Source organism: Phyllostomus discolor, chromosome X, assembly GCF_004126475.2.
Source record: "Phyllostomus discolor isolate MPI-MPIP mPhyDis1 chromosome X, mPhyDis1.pri.v3, whole genome shotgun sequence".
In the NCBI taxonomy this organism is placed as follows: Eukaryota; Metazoa; Chordata; class Mammalia; order Chiroptera; family Phyllostomidae; genus Phyllostomus; species Phyllostomus discolor.
The window spans coordinates 52,529,959-52,548,947 of record NC_050198.1 but is presented as its reverse complement, the minus strand read 5'-3'; the positions used below and the strand labels follow the sequence as shown (position 1 = coordinate 52,548,947).

At 36.0% G+C, this 18,989-nt stretch overlaps 1 protein-coding gene across 1 annotated transcript in view; it reads right to left on the bottom strand.

The window, feature by feature from the left end:
* AMMECR1 (AMMECR nuclear protein 1) overlaps positions 1-18,989 on the bottom strand; it is a 136,371-nt gene that overhangs the window by 66,629 nt on the left and 50,753 nt on the right. The window contains exon 2 of the mRNA XM_028522275.2: positions 2,548-2,658. Coding sequence (XP_028378076.1) covers positions 2,548-2,658 — 111 coding nt within the window. The remainder of the gene's footprint in view (positions 1-2,547; positions 2,659-18,989) is intronic.

The following is an 18,989-nucleotide window of genomic DNA, read 5'->3' as shown; positions in this document are numbered from 1 at the left end:
TGCCCCACTAGACTGGAAGACATCATATTGCAACTTTTAAAAATTACTCCACAAGTTTGATACTAAAATGAATCCAGGAAAAAGAACAACTATATATCATAAGACTTGCTTTTTTTTGTTCATCTCTTCTAAATAACTTCATTCTTGTTACCATATGAAGCAAAAGAAATTAAGCAAAACAAAACTGAGAAGGCAACACTTCCCTCTAATGTGACATACACAATTTCAGGAAGTTGTATTAAAAAATGATGAAAAAGTTGAAAAGTAAACAGGAAGAGCTACAAATTACAATAAAGGTAACCACATATACAAATGTAAGTAAATTTCTAAGTTTGACTATTTGAACAATTAATTCAGAATAACATTATTATCAGAAAAAAATATACTGTAAATCTTCTAGTACCCTTGAAGACAGATCCACAAGTCCAGAAAAATTGGGTATTTTAATCCTTTCTTATCAGTATAGGCAAAAATATCATATTTTCTTTAAACAAAACCAAATTGCAACTACAGATACAACTACTAAAGATAGTTTAAGTATATAATATTTGATACTGCAACATTTCATTAGAAAGCTCAAAGGGTTTCCATAGACTCCCCAACTACAAATGAAAATAAGAAAATTTAAAACAGAATTAATGTTTCTGAAAATATATTCCTTGGAACACTAATTGCATAAGACACACTGGGGTAGTAGAATAAAAGGGTTGTATAACCAAAAAAAAGTTGAAGTCTGGAAAGTGCTGCATCCTTTCTCTCTTAAAGATGGACAACACTGTGAACGTAAAGGTTCTGAGAGTTCCTGCAGTGAGCAACGGCCGTTTAAGTGTATTTAACCAGTGCTTCTAAAATACAAGGTCCAGCACAAATAACGTCCCTTTTTTATTACAAAATCTTTTATTAGAAAATCATAAGCATGTATTCTGTAACATAACAATATCACACTAAAGGATACCATATGATATTTTAGGTGAAATGTTCAAATTAAAACTATAAATTATTATACCCATATTATTACCCTACCAACCACATTCAAGCAGGAGTTACTTCTGTTGGGCCCTGTATATTTGTCCATAGAATTCTTTTATCTTTAGGCAATACCAAGGAACCAGTCAGTGTTCCTCATAACAACTTATATTAGGAAATATATAACTAATTGCCTTGATTACCTATTAAAAATGTAATTCCATATGTACTTGTCCCAAAGAGGGAGTCACAGGCAGAATTTGCTAAAATCTCAATATGAGTCCATGGTATTTCATGTCATGAAAAAAAAATTAACATGCCTAGATTAGCATTTACACTATCTTTAGCAAGTTGTGGTTATATCTAGAATATGTGTTTTGACCCCTTTACTGCCTGTATGTTATTTAATCAAGTCCAAACACCAAACTTCTAATACCTGTGAAAATCTAAGAATAAATGTGACCCTCCAAGCCTTTGCTTTTCTTTCTGGTCTTTATTGTAAGCAAAGTAAACCCTATAGCTCTGAGCTACACCTTTCAATAAAAAGAATACAGTTACCATGAATTTATTAACTGGTATTATGAGCTACCTTTATGCAATCCTATAGTAAAATAATCAATGTTCCATACCGTTAATCATGAAGCAAAGTAGGGATTATTACTTCATTCCCCTAATACCTAACACCCCTATTATGTATATACAACAAAATACATACTGTAATTACTACTTTATCTACTGGAGAATAAGCAAGTTCCCCCAAGAATCAATGGTCACAAGGGACCAATTTCTTATTGGATTGACATTTGTGCATATTGCAATTATAGAAATTATATTATATTAAATAATCACCATAAAATGTGAACAAAAATGGGAGATTCCTTTACTAATAGATTATTATTTAAGGAATTTTCTTCTTTTGAAATATTTTGGAATACAATTTGCTAGAAATCTGAACTTGAACCAAAAAAAAATCAGATGGCATACTAGACAGTTTTTTATGAATTCAGAAATTAAGAACATAAGAACAAAGTCTTAAAAATGTTTAATAAGGCATTCATTATTTTGTCCTTGCATTAGATGAAACAAAATAAGTAAGTTACAATTAATTCTGGGTGAAGAATGAATATGAATGATTATGCTGCCAGGCTGTGGCATCACTTTCTTCCAAGGATCCTCGTTCAATTTCAAAAATACATAAAAGTGTAAGAAAATGTGCAATGTGAAAACAGACATCAACAATTATTTAAAAGCCTAACAGAGAAAACACAAGGGCTATTATTGTAGAAATAATACATTTTGGTAACCCATAAATATTTGATCTTTGATTTTCAAGTTATAGAAAATAATCCAATATTGAAAGAAAAGCACTTGAAAACATCTATGGCACAGTATTTTATATTATGATAGTATATATCCAAAACATGTTACCAGAGATACGGCAAATGGCTGAAGAAAAAAATAGAACATGAAGGGACTCAATATGTTGACAATTTAGTAAAGGAAAAGAAATTAAAGAATCAGGTTTAAGTTTTGCAGGTTTTTTTTAATGTAGAAACAGAGATAACAAAAATTGTTCTTCACCTGGTAAGTGTGTACTCCCTGAGTCCAGAATGCAAATTCATGGCAGAAAAAGTACCTATGCATCCACGCAATCTTTTGTCTCGACCAATTTTCCATGTTACAAACAGTGGGCTGTAATGGAAGATAAAAATCAGGTAAATCAACAATTCAACTTAAGCAAGTATTTATTGAATATTTACTATATGCAAGGTTAGATATCTGAGATATAAAGACCAAATGGCATGAACTCAGGGGCTGTGTCTAGCCCAATAGGACTGCACTTAGCAATAATCACAGCTACATTGTTTTGAGCATATATTAGGCAACACAATAAATGTTTTAAACAAATTATCTATGTTATCCTCATCAACACCTCTAGGAGGCTGGTTGTATTACTGACATTTTTATTTTTAGATATAAGGCAGTCCCACAGTTCATTCATAACAAAGTAGGAACTCAAATCTGGGCAATCCTGACTATAGAGCCTTGGCTGACTACCTAATACCTTATTTAAACCTCAAGTTACTGACTGAGTCATAAGTCTAGTTTATAAAATTAGGGGAGCCCAGGCTGGTGTGACTCAGTGGATTGAGTGGCAGCCTGTGAACCGAAGGGTCACCAGTCTGACCTCAGTCTGGGCACATGCCTTGGAGTGGGCCAGGTTCCCAGTGGGGGAAACATGAGAGGGAACAACACATTGATGTTTCTCTCCCTCACTTTCTACTCCCCTTCCCCTCTCTCTAAAAATAAATAAATAAAAATCTTTTTTAAAAAAGAAAAGAAAATCAGGGGTAAAACCACTAATTCCAATAGATACTTAACTGAATATATTGGGGCAAAATACTGTGGAAGGTACTACAAGAAATACAGAGTTACTGAGACTTCTGGCCAAGATACAAGCATAGGTAGATGCACTTTGCCTCCTCACACTACCAAAAGAAGCATAACAACAAATTTAAAAACAAAAACAACCAGAACTATCAGAAAATTGAACTGTATGGAAGTCCAAAAATTAAGGAGTTAAAGAAGAAACATTCATCCAGACTGGCAGGAAGGGTGGATATGGGCAGCTGGGGCTGAGAGGATGTGTGGCAAGATAGCTGGTGAGGCAGCGGGTGGTGGCCTAGGCGGTCCTATATTTGCATGCAGATAAACTGGGAGGAACAACTGGGGAGTGAGACAGACCACACAACCCAGATTCCAGCGCAGGAAAAGAAAGCCTCAAGACCTCTGGCTGTAAAAATCTGTGGGGGTTGTGGCAGTGGGACAAACTCTCAGCCCCACAGAAGAGTTCATTGGAGAGACCCACCCACCCAGGAATCAGTGTCAGAAGGGATCCATTTACTTGTGGGTGGTGGGGAAGTAACTCAAAGCTGGCCCAGAACCCAGCAAGAGGCATTATTCCCTCTCGGACCCCTCTCCCATATGTAGCATCACAACAGGCCAATTAAGATTGTCCTGCCCTGGTGAATACCTAAGGCTCCTCCTCTTACTACCTAATAGACATGCAGAGACAAAGAAATATGTCCCAAATGAAAGAACAGATTAAAGCCCCAGAAAAAATACAACTAAGTGACAAAGAGATAGCCAACCTATCAGATGCAGAGTTCAAAACACTGATAATCAGGGTGCTCACAGAAATTGTTGAGTCTGGTCACAAAACAGAGGGAAAAGTGAAGGTTATAGAAAGTGATATAAAGGAAAATGTATAGGAACCAACAGTGACAGGAAGAAAACCAGGACTCAGATCAGTGAGTTTGGACCAGGAGGAAGAAATAAACATGCAACCAGAACAGAATGAAGAAATAAGAATTCAAAAAAAAAGAAGAGAGGATTAGGAACTGCCGGGACAACTTTAAATGTTCCAACATCCAAATCACAGGGGTGTCAGAAGAAAAAGAGAAAATGCAAGAAATGGAAAACTTATTTGAAAAAGTAATGAAGAATTTTCCCAATCTGGTAAAGGAAATAGACTTTCAGGAAGTCCAGCAAGCTCAGAGAGTCCCAGAGAAGTTGGACCCAAGGAAGCACACACTGAGGCACATCATACTTACATTACCCAAGATTAAACAATAAGGAGAGAATCTTAAGAGCAGCAAAAGAAAAGGAGACAGTTACCTACAAAGGAGTTCCCATAAGACCGTCAGCTGATTTCTCAAAAGAAACCTTACAGGCAAGAAGAGGCTGGAAAGAAGTCATGAAAGGCAAGGACCTACCTACATCCAAGATTACTCTATCCAACAAAGCTATCATTTAGAATGGAAGGGCAGATAAAGTGCTTCTCAGCACTTTATGGGCCAAGGTCAAGTTGAAGTAGTTCATCATTACCAAGCCCTTATTATATGAAATGTTAAAGGGACTTATCTAAGAAAAAGAAGATAAAAAATATGAACAGTAAAAAGACAACAAACTCACAACTATCAACAACTGAACCTAAAAAAAATGCAGAAACAAAAACAAACTAAGCAAACAACTAGAACAAGAACAGAATCACAGAAATGGAGATCACTTGGAGAGTTATTGGCAGGGGGGTGGAAATGGAGGAAAATGTACAGGGAATAAGAAGCATAAATGGTAGGTACAAAATAGACAGGGAGAGGTTAAGAACAGTATAGGAAATGTAGAAGCCAAGAAGTTATATGTACGACCAATGGACATGAACTAATGGGAGGGGGAATGCTGATGGAATCAGAGTGCAGGGCAGAGTGGAATAAAGTAGAGGGAAAAAAAAACGGACAACTATAGTAGCATAATCAATAAAATATAATTTAAAAATAAAAAGAAAAAATAAATACATAGTTACCTAAGATACAGTCCTTGTTCTCTAGCAGCCAGTACAGAAGGCTGGTATGTTCACAGCAAATTAAGACAAGGTGATGGAAATGAGTATTATAAACTACTTCCAAAATACCATAAATAAAACAACTGGGATAGAAGAAAATTTCATCAACTGTGATTGATCATCTTTAGCTTGGCCTATAAAAATGAGTAGGGTTCATATAGGTGAAAGACAATAGCAAACATTAACAAAGTAATTCTCTGAAACCAGAAAATTTATTTTAAATTTTAGGTAAAATTATTGCCAATAATTACAATCTCTTAAGCATCAACACTATCAAGTATCAACTATAATATAATGGCATAAAGAAAGTAAGATGGTTTTAAATGAAGTTTAATACAGAAAATGTTTGGATTCAGCTGCAAACTACTGACAACCTAAATTATTGGTTAAGTCTAAAAACAATTATTTTCATTAGAAGCAATTTTATATGTCATTTTTATGAAATTAATTAATTCACACATTTTAGGACATTTTGTAAAAAGATAAACACTCTGGCCCTGGCTGGCATACCTTAGTGGATTGAGGGCAGGCTGCGAACCAAAGCATCGCAGGTTCAATTCCCAGTCAGGGCACATGCCTGGGCTGAGGGCCAGGTCCCCAGTCAGGGCCACATGAGAAGCAACCACACACTGATGTTTCTCTCTCTCTCTTTCTCCCTCCCTTCCCCTGTCTAAAAATAAATAAATAAAATCTCAAAAAAAAGATAAACACTCTACAGTTGGGGATGGTGACTATTAATATGAGTATTCACAGTATTATTAGTATAATAAAATAGTTTTCAGCTTTCTTTTCTAAAGAAATTTTGTTATTTATTTATTTATTTGGGGGGGGGGTGTAGCAAGAGAGGGAGAAAAACATCAATGTGTGGTCCCCCCTCATTCCCCCTACCGGGGACCTGGCCCGCAACCCAGGCATGTGCCCTAACTAGGAATCAAACCAGTGACCCTTTGGTTTGCAGGCTGGCACTCAATCCACTGAACCACAGGAGCCAGGGCGATTTCAGCTTTCCAAAAATTTAAATCTTAGAAGAAATTTAGAAGTTATCTGGTTCTCCAAATTTTCCTCAGTATAGGAGGAAAAATGTGCACAGCAAACCTATGTTTCTAAAATACCAGAAAATAGGAAAATCTAATGAATACTACACAGTATTATACAAGTGGGCATAAGTACGATCTCCCCCTCCTCAAACAGATGCCAGGACAAACTGGAAAGGTTGGATCAGCCAGAAATATGAGACCCAACCTAGTAGCTTCTATACTACTCCCACTAGAAGCTTGTAACAAACCTCACAGTTTTTTTGTTGTTGTTGTTGTTGTTGTTGTTGTTTGGTTGTTTTAAAGATTTTTTTTAGAGAGGGGGAGGGGAGAGAGAAAAAGAGGGAGAGAAACACCAATAGGTTGCCTATTGTACACTCCCTGACCTGGGTTCAAACTGCCATCTAGGTGTGTGCCCCGACCAGGAATCAAACCACCGACCCTTGGCTTTGTGGGTGGACGCCCAATCAACTGAGCCACAGTGGTCTTGGCAAAACCTACCAGTTTATTTTTGATTGGCTTCCCAGCACCCGTCCTGGCTCCCTCTCAATCTCTTTGCTATATTTTTTTCCTATTGTATATCCAGCCTTCATCAAACTCAGGTGTTCTAGAGAATATCTAAAAATTTCCACCAAATCAAAATTTCTATTTATCATCTCATTGTTTAAGTAATTCATATTACTCAATGAGGCTTTTTAGTGAATGAAAGAATGAATCATTACTGAATGAATAAGACTCCTGATTTCTGTTCCCGATATTTTATTGTTGGTGTACAAACATGCCTTTGATTTCTGAATATTAACTTTGTATCCCACTGTTTTGCCAAATTCACTTATTAGATTGAGTAGTTTTTTTGGTGGTATACCAACAATGAAATATCAGAAAGAAAAATCAGGAAAAAAATCCCATTTGATAAAGCAACAAGAAAAAAAAAGTACCTAGGAATAAATCTAACTAAGGAGGTAAAAGATCTGTACTCAGAAAACTACATAACACTGAACAAAGAAATTAAGGAAGACACACACACACAAAAAATGGAAGCATGTACCACGCTCATGGACTGAAGAATTAACATCATCAGAATGTCATACTACCCAAAGCAATTTACAGATTCAATGCAATCCCTATTAAAGTATCAATGACATATTTCACAGATATAGAACAAACATTTCAGAAATTTATATGGAACCATAAACAACCCTGAATAGCTGCAGCAATTCGAGAAAGAAGAACAAAGTAGGAGGGATCACAAGACCTGATATCAAACTGTATTACAAGGTCACTGTAATCAAAACAGTCTGCTACTGGCATAAGAACAGACACGTAGACCAATGGAACAGAACAGAGAGCCCAGAAATAAACCCAAGTCTCTATGGGCAATTAATATTTGAGAAAGGGGGCAGAAGCATAAAATGGAGTAAAAGTAGCCTCTTCAACAAATGGTGTTGGGAGATCTGGACAGCTACATGAAAAAAAGAAACACGATCACCAACTTACACCATACACACAAAAATAAATTTAAGGTGGATAAAAGACTTAAATATAAGTCGTGGCACCATAAAAGTCCTAGAGGAAAATATCGGCAGGAAAACCTCAGACATTCCATGCAGCAACATCTTCACTGCTATGTCCCCTAAAGCAAGGGACATAAAGGAAAAAATAAAGAAATGGGACCTCATCAAAATAAAAAGCTTCTGCATGAATAAAGAAAACAGGATAAAAATAAGAGAGAAACAACTGTATGGGAAAACATATTTGCCAATGATACATCGGACAAGGGTTTGATCTCCAAAATACATAAAGAACTCACATGATTCCACTCTGTAGGGGACCAGTTTGTTTCAGTTTAGCAAATGTGACTCAGCTCTGTATGGAAAACCTACAAAAGCGAAGTGGTGGGCAGGAGCCAGACCTTCAAACCAAGTTTTCCCGTGGGAATCAGGCCTAGAAAATGTATACTGACTATTATGTCTTGTTCTTGCTAAAACTCCATCAGCCTGGTCTAAAAAAACAAATATGTATTGTCTATCTTCAAGGTAATTTCCAAAGCCTGTGTGAATTCACCCAAGGACAGAGCTAATCAGTTTGCGGCCATTCCCCACAGCATGTTATTTTCATTTCCTTGAATGTACCTAAAATGTAGAGAAAAATATTCTATGTAATAGATAATAAATCTTTATCTGATGTAAGCCCCGAGAAAAACAATAAAAGCCTGTCTAGGCAAGGGTCGGGGCGCTCTCCTTTTGAGAGAGTGTCCAAGGCACTCATAGACACTCTTCCCTTGAGAGAATAGCTATGCCATTCCCTTTTTCTCCACAGGATTGTTATCACATTTATTGTAGTATGCTCATGGATTAAGAGAATTAACATCAGAATGTCCATACTACCCAAAGCAATTTACAATTTGAGTAAATACTCAAAATACTCAATTGCATTTATCCTCGTCTTCAGTCACAACAAGTTGGAACTCTGCTGGCCAGAGTCTGCCACACCACTCCAGGAAGACAAACAACCCAATTAAAAAATGGGCAAAAGACTAGAATAGACACTTCCTCAAGGAGGACATGCACAGGGTCCAGAGACATATGAAAAGATGCTAAGCATCACTAGCCATCAGAGAGATGCAAATTAAAACTACAATGAGGTAACCACTTCACACCAGTCAGAATGGCCATCATAAACAAAGCAACAAACAAGTGTTGGAGAATTGGAGAGGATGTGGAGAAAAGGGAACCCTAGTGCACTGTTGGTGGGAATGCAGACTGGTGCAGCCACTGGGAAAAACATTGTGGAATTTCCTCAGAAAACTAAAAATGGAACTTCTTTTTTACTCAGCAATTCCACTGCTGGGATTATATCCTAAGAATCCTGAAATACCAATCCAAAAGAACCTATGCACCCCAATGTTCATTACAGCACAATTTACAATAGCCAAGTGCTAGAAGCAACAGAAGTGCCCATCAGTAAATGAGTGGATCCAAAAACTATGGTACATTTACACAATGGAATACTACACAGCAAAGAGAAGGAAGGAGCTTCTACCCTTTGCAACAGCATGGATGGAAATGGAGAGCATTATGCTAAGTAAAATAAGCCAGGCGGTGAGGGACAAATACCATATGATCTCACCTTTAACTGGAACCTAATCAATAAAAGAAAAAAGCAAGCAAAATATAACCAGAGACACTGAAATTAAGAAAAATCTGAAGTAACCAGAGGGGAGGTGGGAGGGGATAATGGGGGAAGGGGGGAAGGGTTTTCAGGAACAACTACAAAGGACACATGGACAAAAGCAAGGGCGGGGGTAGAAGCAAGGGAGGGAGGTGGGTTTGGCTGGGGTGAGGGGAAGTGGTGGGGGTAAATGCAAACAGCTACAATAGAACAACAATAAAATAATTAATAATAAAAAAGACTTAACTCTTCCAGATAACTTGAAGTTGAAACTGATAGGAAGCCCTGAAAGGAGAGGAATAGAAAGGGGTAAATAGTGGGGGTGGGGGAAGGTAAGGTTCCAATGCATTTTATACTTTCTCAACCAATCTTTTACTGCAGATAAGGAAAATACACTAAATCATCATTATAACCTTATACCACACTCTTCCCTCCAACCTCTGTGAATACTCTGTATTTCATGGGTTCAGGAAAATGAGGAGATACTGCTTAAACAGACAGTATGCATTAGTACAGCAAACAACAAATATCTGAAAGTGGGAATCAGGAACTACCAATCTTTCAGTGCTTTTCTCTACCTGGTGTTCCCAGAAATTCTATCACAGCAGCATTATGTTCTTTTTCACCTGTTTTTATAATGTAATTTAACTAGCAAATGCCAGAGAGAGAGGTAGTCTAAAGTCTTACATATGACTGGGAAGGTTAAAAGTATGTGTGTGTGTCTTGTAAATCAAGGATAATCACCACCAACATACAATCAGTCAAATCACAAGCATACTTTAAAGGATTAGCTTGAGTCTGCCAATTTTTGAAGTGAAAGAACCATTTCTTCCTTATAGCAAGACCAAATCAACAATTTTCAGTAAACTTTTTTAAAAATTCAGTCTCAGACTTGATATACTGAGATAGTCTATATTATTATTTTATTTTTATAGTCTCAAATTAGATGAAAAAGACTACCTGCATTTGAAACAATGCCATATTTGCACATATTTTCTCTTCTTAGTTGACACTGCATTGGGTATTAAATTTAATATATGGCAGCATTGTAAGGATGAAATAAATAGCTGTGTTTTTTTCTGATAACAGGAACAAACCACAAGTCTTCATTATCTGAAAATCTAACTCATAAATTTTAAATGACAAGTTGCTATAGATTTCCCAAATTAAATAATTTTTATTTGGAATTCATATTCTGAAACCATTTCTTAAAAAAACTTTAAGGTTTGAGACTTAGCATTTACTGTGAAAAGAATGAATTATTTTTATATATAAAACACAGCAAACAAAAACAGATAATCTCTGCTAAAGTTTTAAGATATTTCTAAACTCAATATAGGAAAACTAAGAGACAAGAGACTAGAATAACTGGATCCAGGAGTTTTAAGAAGGAATATTGATTGAATGGCATCTGTGGGGGGACAGGGTAGAGGGATCCAGCACAAAGGAAAAAGGACTCATGGACATGGACAAGAGTGTAGTGATTGTGGGGGCAGGGAGGGGATTATAAGTGGGATAAATGGTAATGGGAAAAATACAATAGAAAAATAAGAAAAAATGAATGAATATTGATTAATCCAGTCAAGTCTTTTAATGTCATTAAAAACTTTTATGGAATGGTGTTTTGGTACTTCCTTTGATAATTTGTATAATGGATGGTCAGAGAGGGGGGATTCATAACACTTTAAACAAAACAATAGACAGCTAAGGGACTTCTGTTTAGTTTTGTTTTGGCTTAATTTGGTACCTATATTTTACCTCCCCAGCTAATGACCTATCCTCTACCATCTTGTCTTACCATGAGAACCCACTCAAATTACCAGAAAAAAATATGCTGATTGATTTAAACACTAACATAACAAGAGCTGGAAAGTTATCCAGCTTCTTCCTTCTAGATTGTTCTTTCCCATTCCAAGGAGATCCGATGTGATGTGCCAGCTTAGTAAGAGCTACAATAAAACTTTGATATGTTTGTTTTTGATATGTTGAATGGGTCTAGAAGGTGACTGTTTTGATTTTAAGGTCCTGTATTGGATTACATTCTCCTTTAGGAGAAAGAGCTGGAAAGACTCAGCTTTCTGGCAGGAATTCAGCAAGCCCTTCTTACTTTATGGGAAAGAAGAAAGGCAGGATGTAGTGACAAAGTGCTCAAGTGAGACCTTATTTTGTATCAGGGCTGCTTATGCTGCCTTTGCATCCCTCCTTTTACGTTTCAGAAAACAGTTCAATGGCTCAAGAACCTCTCCCTACTATTAAGTATCCAAAAGATTGAGGGTTTTTTTTTCCACATGGAATTCACATCCTCACCTCCAACGTGTCTCTTTTTAAAAATCAACTTTATAAAAGTATAATTTATATAATAAAAGCATTTATTTTTAGTGTAAAATTCAATTAATTTTGACAAACGTATACAAACATAACCTAAACCACAATCAAGGTATAGGAAATTTCCGTCACCCACACAGTTTCTTCATGCTTCTTTGCCATCAATCCCCAACCCACACTCCTAGTACTTGGCAAACACTAACCTGCTTTTGGTCACTATTATTGTGCCTTTTCTAGAATTTCATGTAAATAAAATCATCCAATATGCAGTCTTTTGTGCCTAGCTTCTTTCATTTAGAATAATACTTTTGATATTCACCCATGCTGTTCTGTCCTTTTTATTGCTGAGTAGTAGTACACTGGATAGATATACAAAAACTTATTTACATACGCATCCACTGATAGATATTTGCATTACTTCCAATTTAGGGCTTCTATAAATAGAGCTGCTAAGATAATATTTGCATTCAAGTTTCTGTGTAAACATAAGTTTTAGTTCGTTAGGTGACTACAAAGAGAAGTGCTGAGCCATGAGTAGGTGTATATAAACTGACAAGCAATTTTCCAATTGGCTGTACTAATTTCCAATGGCTGTACCAATTACACTTCTACAAGCATTTTAAGAGCATGCCAGTTGTCCACATCCTCACCAACACTTGGTCTTGTCTTTTTCAAAAAATTCAAGTTAATGTGTAGGGATATCTCACTGTGGTTTTAATTTGCAGCTCTCTGATAACTAAGGATATTGAACAGCTCTTCAAGTGGTTAATATTCATTCATGTGGTTAATCTTCTTTAGGGAAGTACTTGTTCAACTTATTAACTCATTTTTAGTTGGATTGTCTTCTTTTGAGTTTTAGGTTTTTTTAAAGGTGGGGGGAAAAAAACTCCTAGACACAGACAACAATATGCTGATTACCAGAGGGAAAGGGAGCTGAGGGAGGTAGAAGAGGGCATAAGGGGTTAAATGGTGGTGAAAGGACACTTAACTTGGGGTGGCAAGCGCATAGAATTGTATACCTGAAACCTACATAATTGTATTAACCAATGTTACCCCAATAAATTCAACAAAAGTTAAACAAATAAATATTTCAAATGTCGCTTTTTATCACATATATGTATTGCAAATATATTTTTCTAGTCTGTGGCTTACCTTTTCATTTTCTTAATGGTATCTTTAGAAGAACAGACATTTTAAATTTTGATGAAGTTTAATTTTATCAATTTTTCTTTTCTGGTTCATGTTTTTGTGTCAATACAAGAAATCTTTATCCCAAGGTCATGAAGGTTTTCTCCTGTTCTTTTCCAGAAGATACATAATTTAGCTTTTACATTTAGTTTTATGATACGTGATGAGTGTGTGTGTGTGTGTGTGTGCGTGCGTGTGTGTACTGTGAGGAAAAGGTTGAAGTCCATTTTTTGTTAATATTTGGTGATGGATTCTTGTGTGTATGTACATCAGGAATACTGGTCTTGGGTTTTCTTTCCTTATAATATCTCTGTCAGTTTTCTGGTATTTACAATGATGTCATACTCATTAATAATGAGTTGAGAAGAAGTGTATCTTTCTGTTTCACAAAATTTGGTTTATTTTTTCCGTATATATTTTACACAATTCACCACTGAAGTCATTGGAGCTTAAGAGTTTAATTATGGGATGACTTTTTGAAAAATATATTTTATTGATTATGCTATTACAGTTGTCCCATCCCTCCTTCACTCCCCCTCACCCTGCACACCCTCTCCCACCCACATTCCCCACTTTAGTTCATGTCCATGTGACATACTTATAAGTTCTTTAGCTTCCACATTTCCCATACTATTCTTGCCCTCCCTCTGTCCCATTTCTGTGTACCATCTATGCTACTTATTCTCTGTACTTTTTCCCCTTCTCTCCTCCTCCCACTCCCCTCCATGTGATCTCCATTTTTGTGGTTCTGTTCCTGTTCTAGTTGTTTGCTTAGTTTCTTTTTGTTTTAGGTGTGGTTGTTAATAATTGTGAGCTTGCTGTTATTTTACTGTACATGCTTTTTATCTTCTTTTTCTTAGGTAAGTCCCTTTAAATTTTCATATAATAAGGGCTTGGTGATGATGAACTCCTTTAACTTGACCTTATGTGGGAAGCACTTTATCTGCCCTTCCATTCTAAATGAAAGCTTTGCTGGACAGAGCATTTTGGATGTAGGTCCTAGCCTTTCATGACTTGAAATACTTCTTTCCAGCCCCTTCTTGCCTATAAAGTCTCTTTTGAGAAATCAGCTGACAGTCTAATGGGAACTTTGTTGGTAACTGCCTCCTTATCTCTTGCTACTTCTAGGATTCTCTCCTTCATTTTAATCTTGGGTAATGTAATGATGATGTGTCTTGGTGTGTTCCTCCTTGGGTCCAACTTCTTTGAGACTCTCTGAGCTTCCTGGACTTCCTGGCAGTCTATTTCCTTTGCCAGACTGGGGAAGTTCTCCTTTATTATTTATTCAAATAACTTTTCCATTCGTTGTTCTTCCTCTTTTCTATCTGGTACCCCTATAATTCTGATGCTGGAACATTTAAAGATGTCCTGGAGTTTCCTAAGCCTCTCCTCATTTTTTTGAATTCTTGTTTCTTCATTCTTTTCTAGTTGGATGTTTCTTTCTTCCTTCTGGTCTACTCTATTGATCTGAGTCCCAGTTCCCTTCCCATCCATCACTATTGGTTCCCTGTACATTTTCTTTTATTTCACTTAGCATTGCCTTCATTTTTTCATCTAATTTGTGACCAAATTCAACCAATTCTGTGAGCATCCTGATTGCCAGTGTTTTGAACTGTGTATCTGATAGGTTGCCTTTCTCTTGGTCGCTTAGTTGTATTTGTTCAGGAGCTTTGATCTGTTCTTTTGTTTGGGCCGGGGTTTTTTTTGTCTTGATGCTCCTGTTACATAGTGATGGGCAGAGCCTTAGGTATTCACCAGGGAGGGTCAACTCAGTCACTGGGTTGTGATGTTGTTTGTTGGGCAGGGGCCGAGAGGAAACGATGGCGTTTGTTCTACTCTCTGTGGATTTCAGTCACTTTCTCCACTTCCCCCAAGCAAATTGGGCCCTTCTGGTGCTGATTCCTGTGTGGGTGGGTTTGTGTACATTCTAGGACCCTGTGGGTCTCTCCAATGAACTCTCCTGTGAGGCTGGGAGTTTCTCCCAGCACCCCAACCCCCACAGGTGTTTTCAATTAGTGTTTTGAGTCCTTATTTTCCTGCGCTGGGACCCTTGGTTGCGTGATCTGTCTTGCTCCCCAGTTTCGCCTGGTAATTAGAATTTTAATTTAGTTAATAGATGTAAGTTTATTCAGTTTTTATAGTTCTTTTTCAGTCAGTTTTGGTAATTTGTGTTTATCACAGAATTCTTTCAATTCCTATAAATTGTAGAATTTGTTATTTACAATATTCCCTTATTATCCTTTTCATACCTATAGGGTTTACAGAGATGTTCTTCTTTCCTTCCTGATATTGGTAATTCATGTTAATTTGTATCTTTTATCTCTTTTACCTTTACCAGTCTAGCTATAGCTTTCTCAATTTTATTGATTTTCAAAGAGCTGGCTATTAATTAAATTTATTTTTCTTTATTGTTAGTTTTCTATTTTATTGTTTTTTATTCTTCTAATATTTTATTCCTCTTCCTTGGGGTTATTAATTTTCTTGCTTCTTAAGGTGCCATCTTAGATTACTGATTTTAGATATTCCTTATTTTAAAGGTATAAATTTCCCTCTAAGCACTGTTAGATGTATCCCACAAATTTCAATGTATTGTGTTTACATTATTATTCAGTTCAAAATATTTTCTAGTTTCCCTTGTAACTTTTTCTTTGACCCATGATTCATTTAAAGGTTTACTGTGTGATTTACTAATATTTGAGAAATTTCCAGATAAGATCATGTTTTTGTTATTGATTTCCAATTTAATTCCATTTTGATCAGAAAACATACTCTGTATTATTTCAATTATTCTGAATATATTGGGACTTGTTTTATGCCTCAGAATGTGGTATATCCTAGTGAATGTACTATGTGAATTTTAAAAAGAGATATATTCTGGTAGTGTTAAGTCCAGTGCTTTATAAATGTCAATTAGATATAATTGATTGGTAGTGTTGCTTAGGTTTTCTATCTCCTCACTGATTTTTTTGTCTACTTGTTCTGTCAATTACTAAGAGTGTTGAAGTATCCAACTCCAATTACGGTTTTGTCTATCCTTTCATTCTTATCTGCTTTTTTTCATGCATTTTGAGTCTGTGTGAGGAGCATAGATTTAGGATTGTTGTCTTCCTGATGAATTGACCACTTTACCATTATGAAATATCCCCCTCATCCTGTTAATACCACTTGTCTTGAATTCAAATTTGTCTCATTAACACAGTCATTCCAGCCTTTTTGTGATTAGTATTGGCACGATATATCTTTTTCTATCTTTTTACTTTTAACCTATCTGTTGTTATTATTAAAGTAGGTTTTTTAGAGTCAGCACATAGTTGGGTCTTGCATTTAATGCAGCCTTTTAATTGGAGTATTTAGACTACTTATATTTAGTATATCTTTGATATGGTTGTTTGACATCTTTATATTTGATATTTGCTTTTTATATTTCCTACCTGTTCTTTGTTTCTCTTTTTCTTTCTTCTTTTGTATTAAATGAGTTTATTTTAGTATTTATTTTTACTGCCATTATTAGCTTATTAGTTGTGCCTTTTTTGGTGGTTGTTCCAGGTTGTATATGATGAATCTTTAACTTACTGCAAACTACCTTCAAGTAATATTACATCAGTATACATATAACATAGGGACCTTAGCAACATATTTTCATTTCACTCCTCCCATCCCTTGGGGCTAATGTCATACCTTATATAAATTTGATGATAGATTATTAATTTTTGTTTAAAACAATCAGTTACTTTCTAAAGAAATTTAAAAATGAGAAACAAAGTCTTTTATATTTATTTTATACTTACTGCACTTATGTGAAACTCTCTATTACATTATAAAGATCCAATTTTCCAACTGGTACCATTTTTCCTTCAGCCTGAAAAACTTCCTTTAATATTTCTTGTAGTATAAGTCTGTTGGTGACAATTCTTTCAGTTTTTGTTTGTCTGGAAAAAATATATTTCACCTTCATCTCTTTTTAATTTTTTTAAAGATATTTTCATTGGAGACAGGATTTGAGGTAGACAGTACTTTTTTTTTTTCCTTTTCGCACGTCAAAGATCTCATTCCACTGTCTTCTTGCTTGCATTATTTCTAATGAGTAATGTGATTTCTATCTGTTCTTCTGGATGAATGTCTTTTTTTTTCCTCTAGCTTCTGTTTTAATGCTCCCTATATCACTGGTTTTTTAGCAATTTGATTATAATAACCTTAACATGGTTTTCTTTGTGGTTTTCCCACTTAATAGTTGAGCTTCTATGGGTTTATAGTTTTCTTCATAATTGGAAAAATGTAGCCATTATTTCTTAAACTACTTTTTCTGCCTATTCCTCTTTCTCCTTCCCTTGTGGGACTCCAATTATACATACATTAGTCAGCTTGATATTGCCCACAGTTCACTGCACCTTTCTCTTTAAAAAAAAGGTTTTATTTATTCATTTTTAGAGAGAAGGGAAAGGAAGGAAGAAAGGAGGGAGAGAGATATCAATGTGTGGTTGCTTCTCACATGCTCCCTACTGGGGACATGGCTTGCAACCCAGGCATGTGCCCTGACTGGGGGTCAAACCAGCAATCCTGTGGTTCACAGGCCCGCCCTCAATTTGCTGAGCCATACCACCAAGGGCTGCAGCTTTCTCTTATCTTGTTTTTTCCATTCTCCATTGCAGATTGGATAATTTCTATTTTTATGTCTTCAAATTCACTGATCTTTTCTTCTGCAGTCTTATCTGCTATTAATCTCATCCAGTGACTTTCTCATTCATATAGTATATATTTCAGCTCCAGAAGTTCTAATTGGTTCTTTACTTGTCTTCAGTTTCTTTCCCCATTATATTTGTTTTACTTCAATCGTTCAACATATTTTCATAGCTGTTTTAAAATCCTTTTCTGCTAATAGCCATCATTTATGATTCTGTTTCTATTGATTAACTTCCTCCTGGTTATGGATCACATGTTAGTGGAGTAACTGGTATAAGAGCTATTTCATTCTGCCTCACATCTCCTCTAAACAACTAAGAACTAGAAAAATATATGAAACAACTGTTTTCAGACACTGGGCAACAGGTAGCACAGGACTGTGATCCCTGAGAAAAAGGGAACCAACAAAGTGAGCCCTACAAGTCACCCTAGCTTTTTTTCCTGCAAACAGTTTCTGGATCATATTGTGAATCCAAACAGAGCCTGCCATCTTATTGAATTGATGAGACAAAGATAGGAGCCAAAGGAGGCCTTGGTGGTGGCAATTTGTAAAGCAAAACACTGGAAGGGGGAGCTACTCAAAGAAGTAGCTCCAGAAATCTTCATAAATGTCCCTTTAATCTTCTGCTGAATGTGAATCTGTGCATATGTTGAGAGAAATACCGGGGGGCTGGGCATAAAAAAATTGCTGTAAGCTGAAAACTTACCAGAACTCATACAGGACTGAGAGCCATTGGGTTCCTACAGCAAGAGTACAGAGATGTTGCTGAACACTCAGGGTTTTCAGTAGAGACCCCAGAAGGGTCATACCTTTAATAGGGTAATATAACCCCAGAGCAGGGGTGTCAAACTCATTTTCACCAGGGGCTACATCATCCTTGCAGTTACCTTCAAAGGGCTGAATGTAATTTCAACTCCTTAACAGCTAAGGAGTAGTTACATTTATACAATACTAAAAGTGTTTCAGACCTTTGAAGGCAAACTCAAGGCTGATATGGCCCCTGGTGAAAATGAATTTGACACCCCTGCCCTAGAATGAACAGTACTCTGCATCCAATCTAACAAATCTTAAAACCAAGTGTTGAAAATATTTATGCACAAATGATTTAGATGAAAGACAAAACAAACCTGAATAATCTTTGAAGGAAGACAGTAAAATCAAAACAATCAAGAATACTAAATGGTTATAGTACGTGATATCCCAAAATTAATAAACATTCATA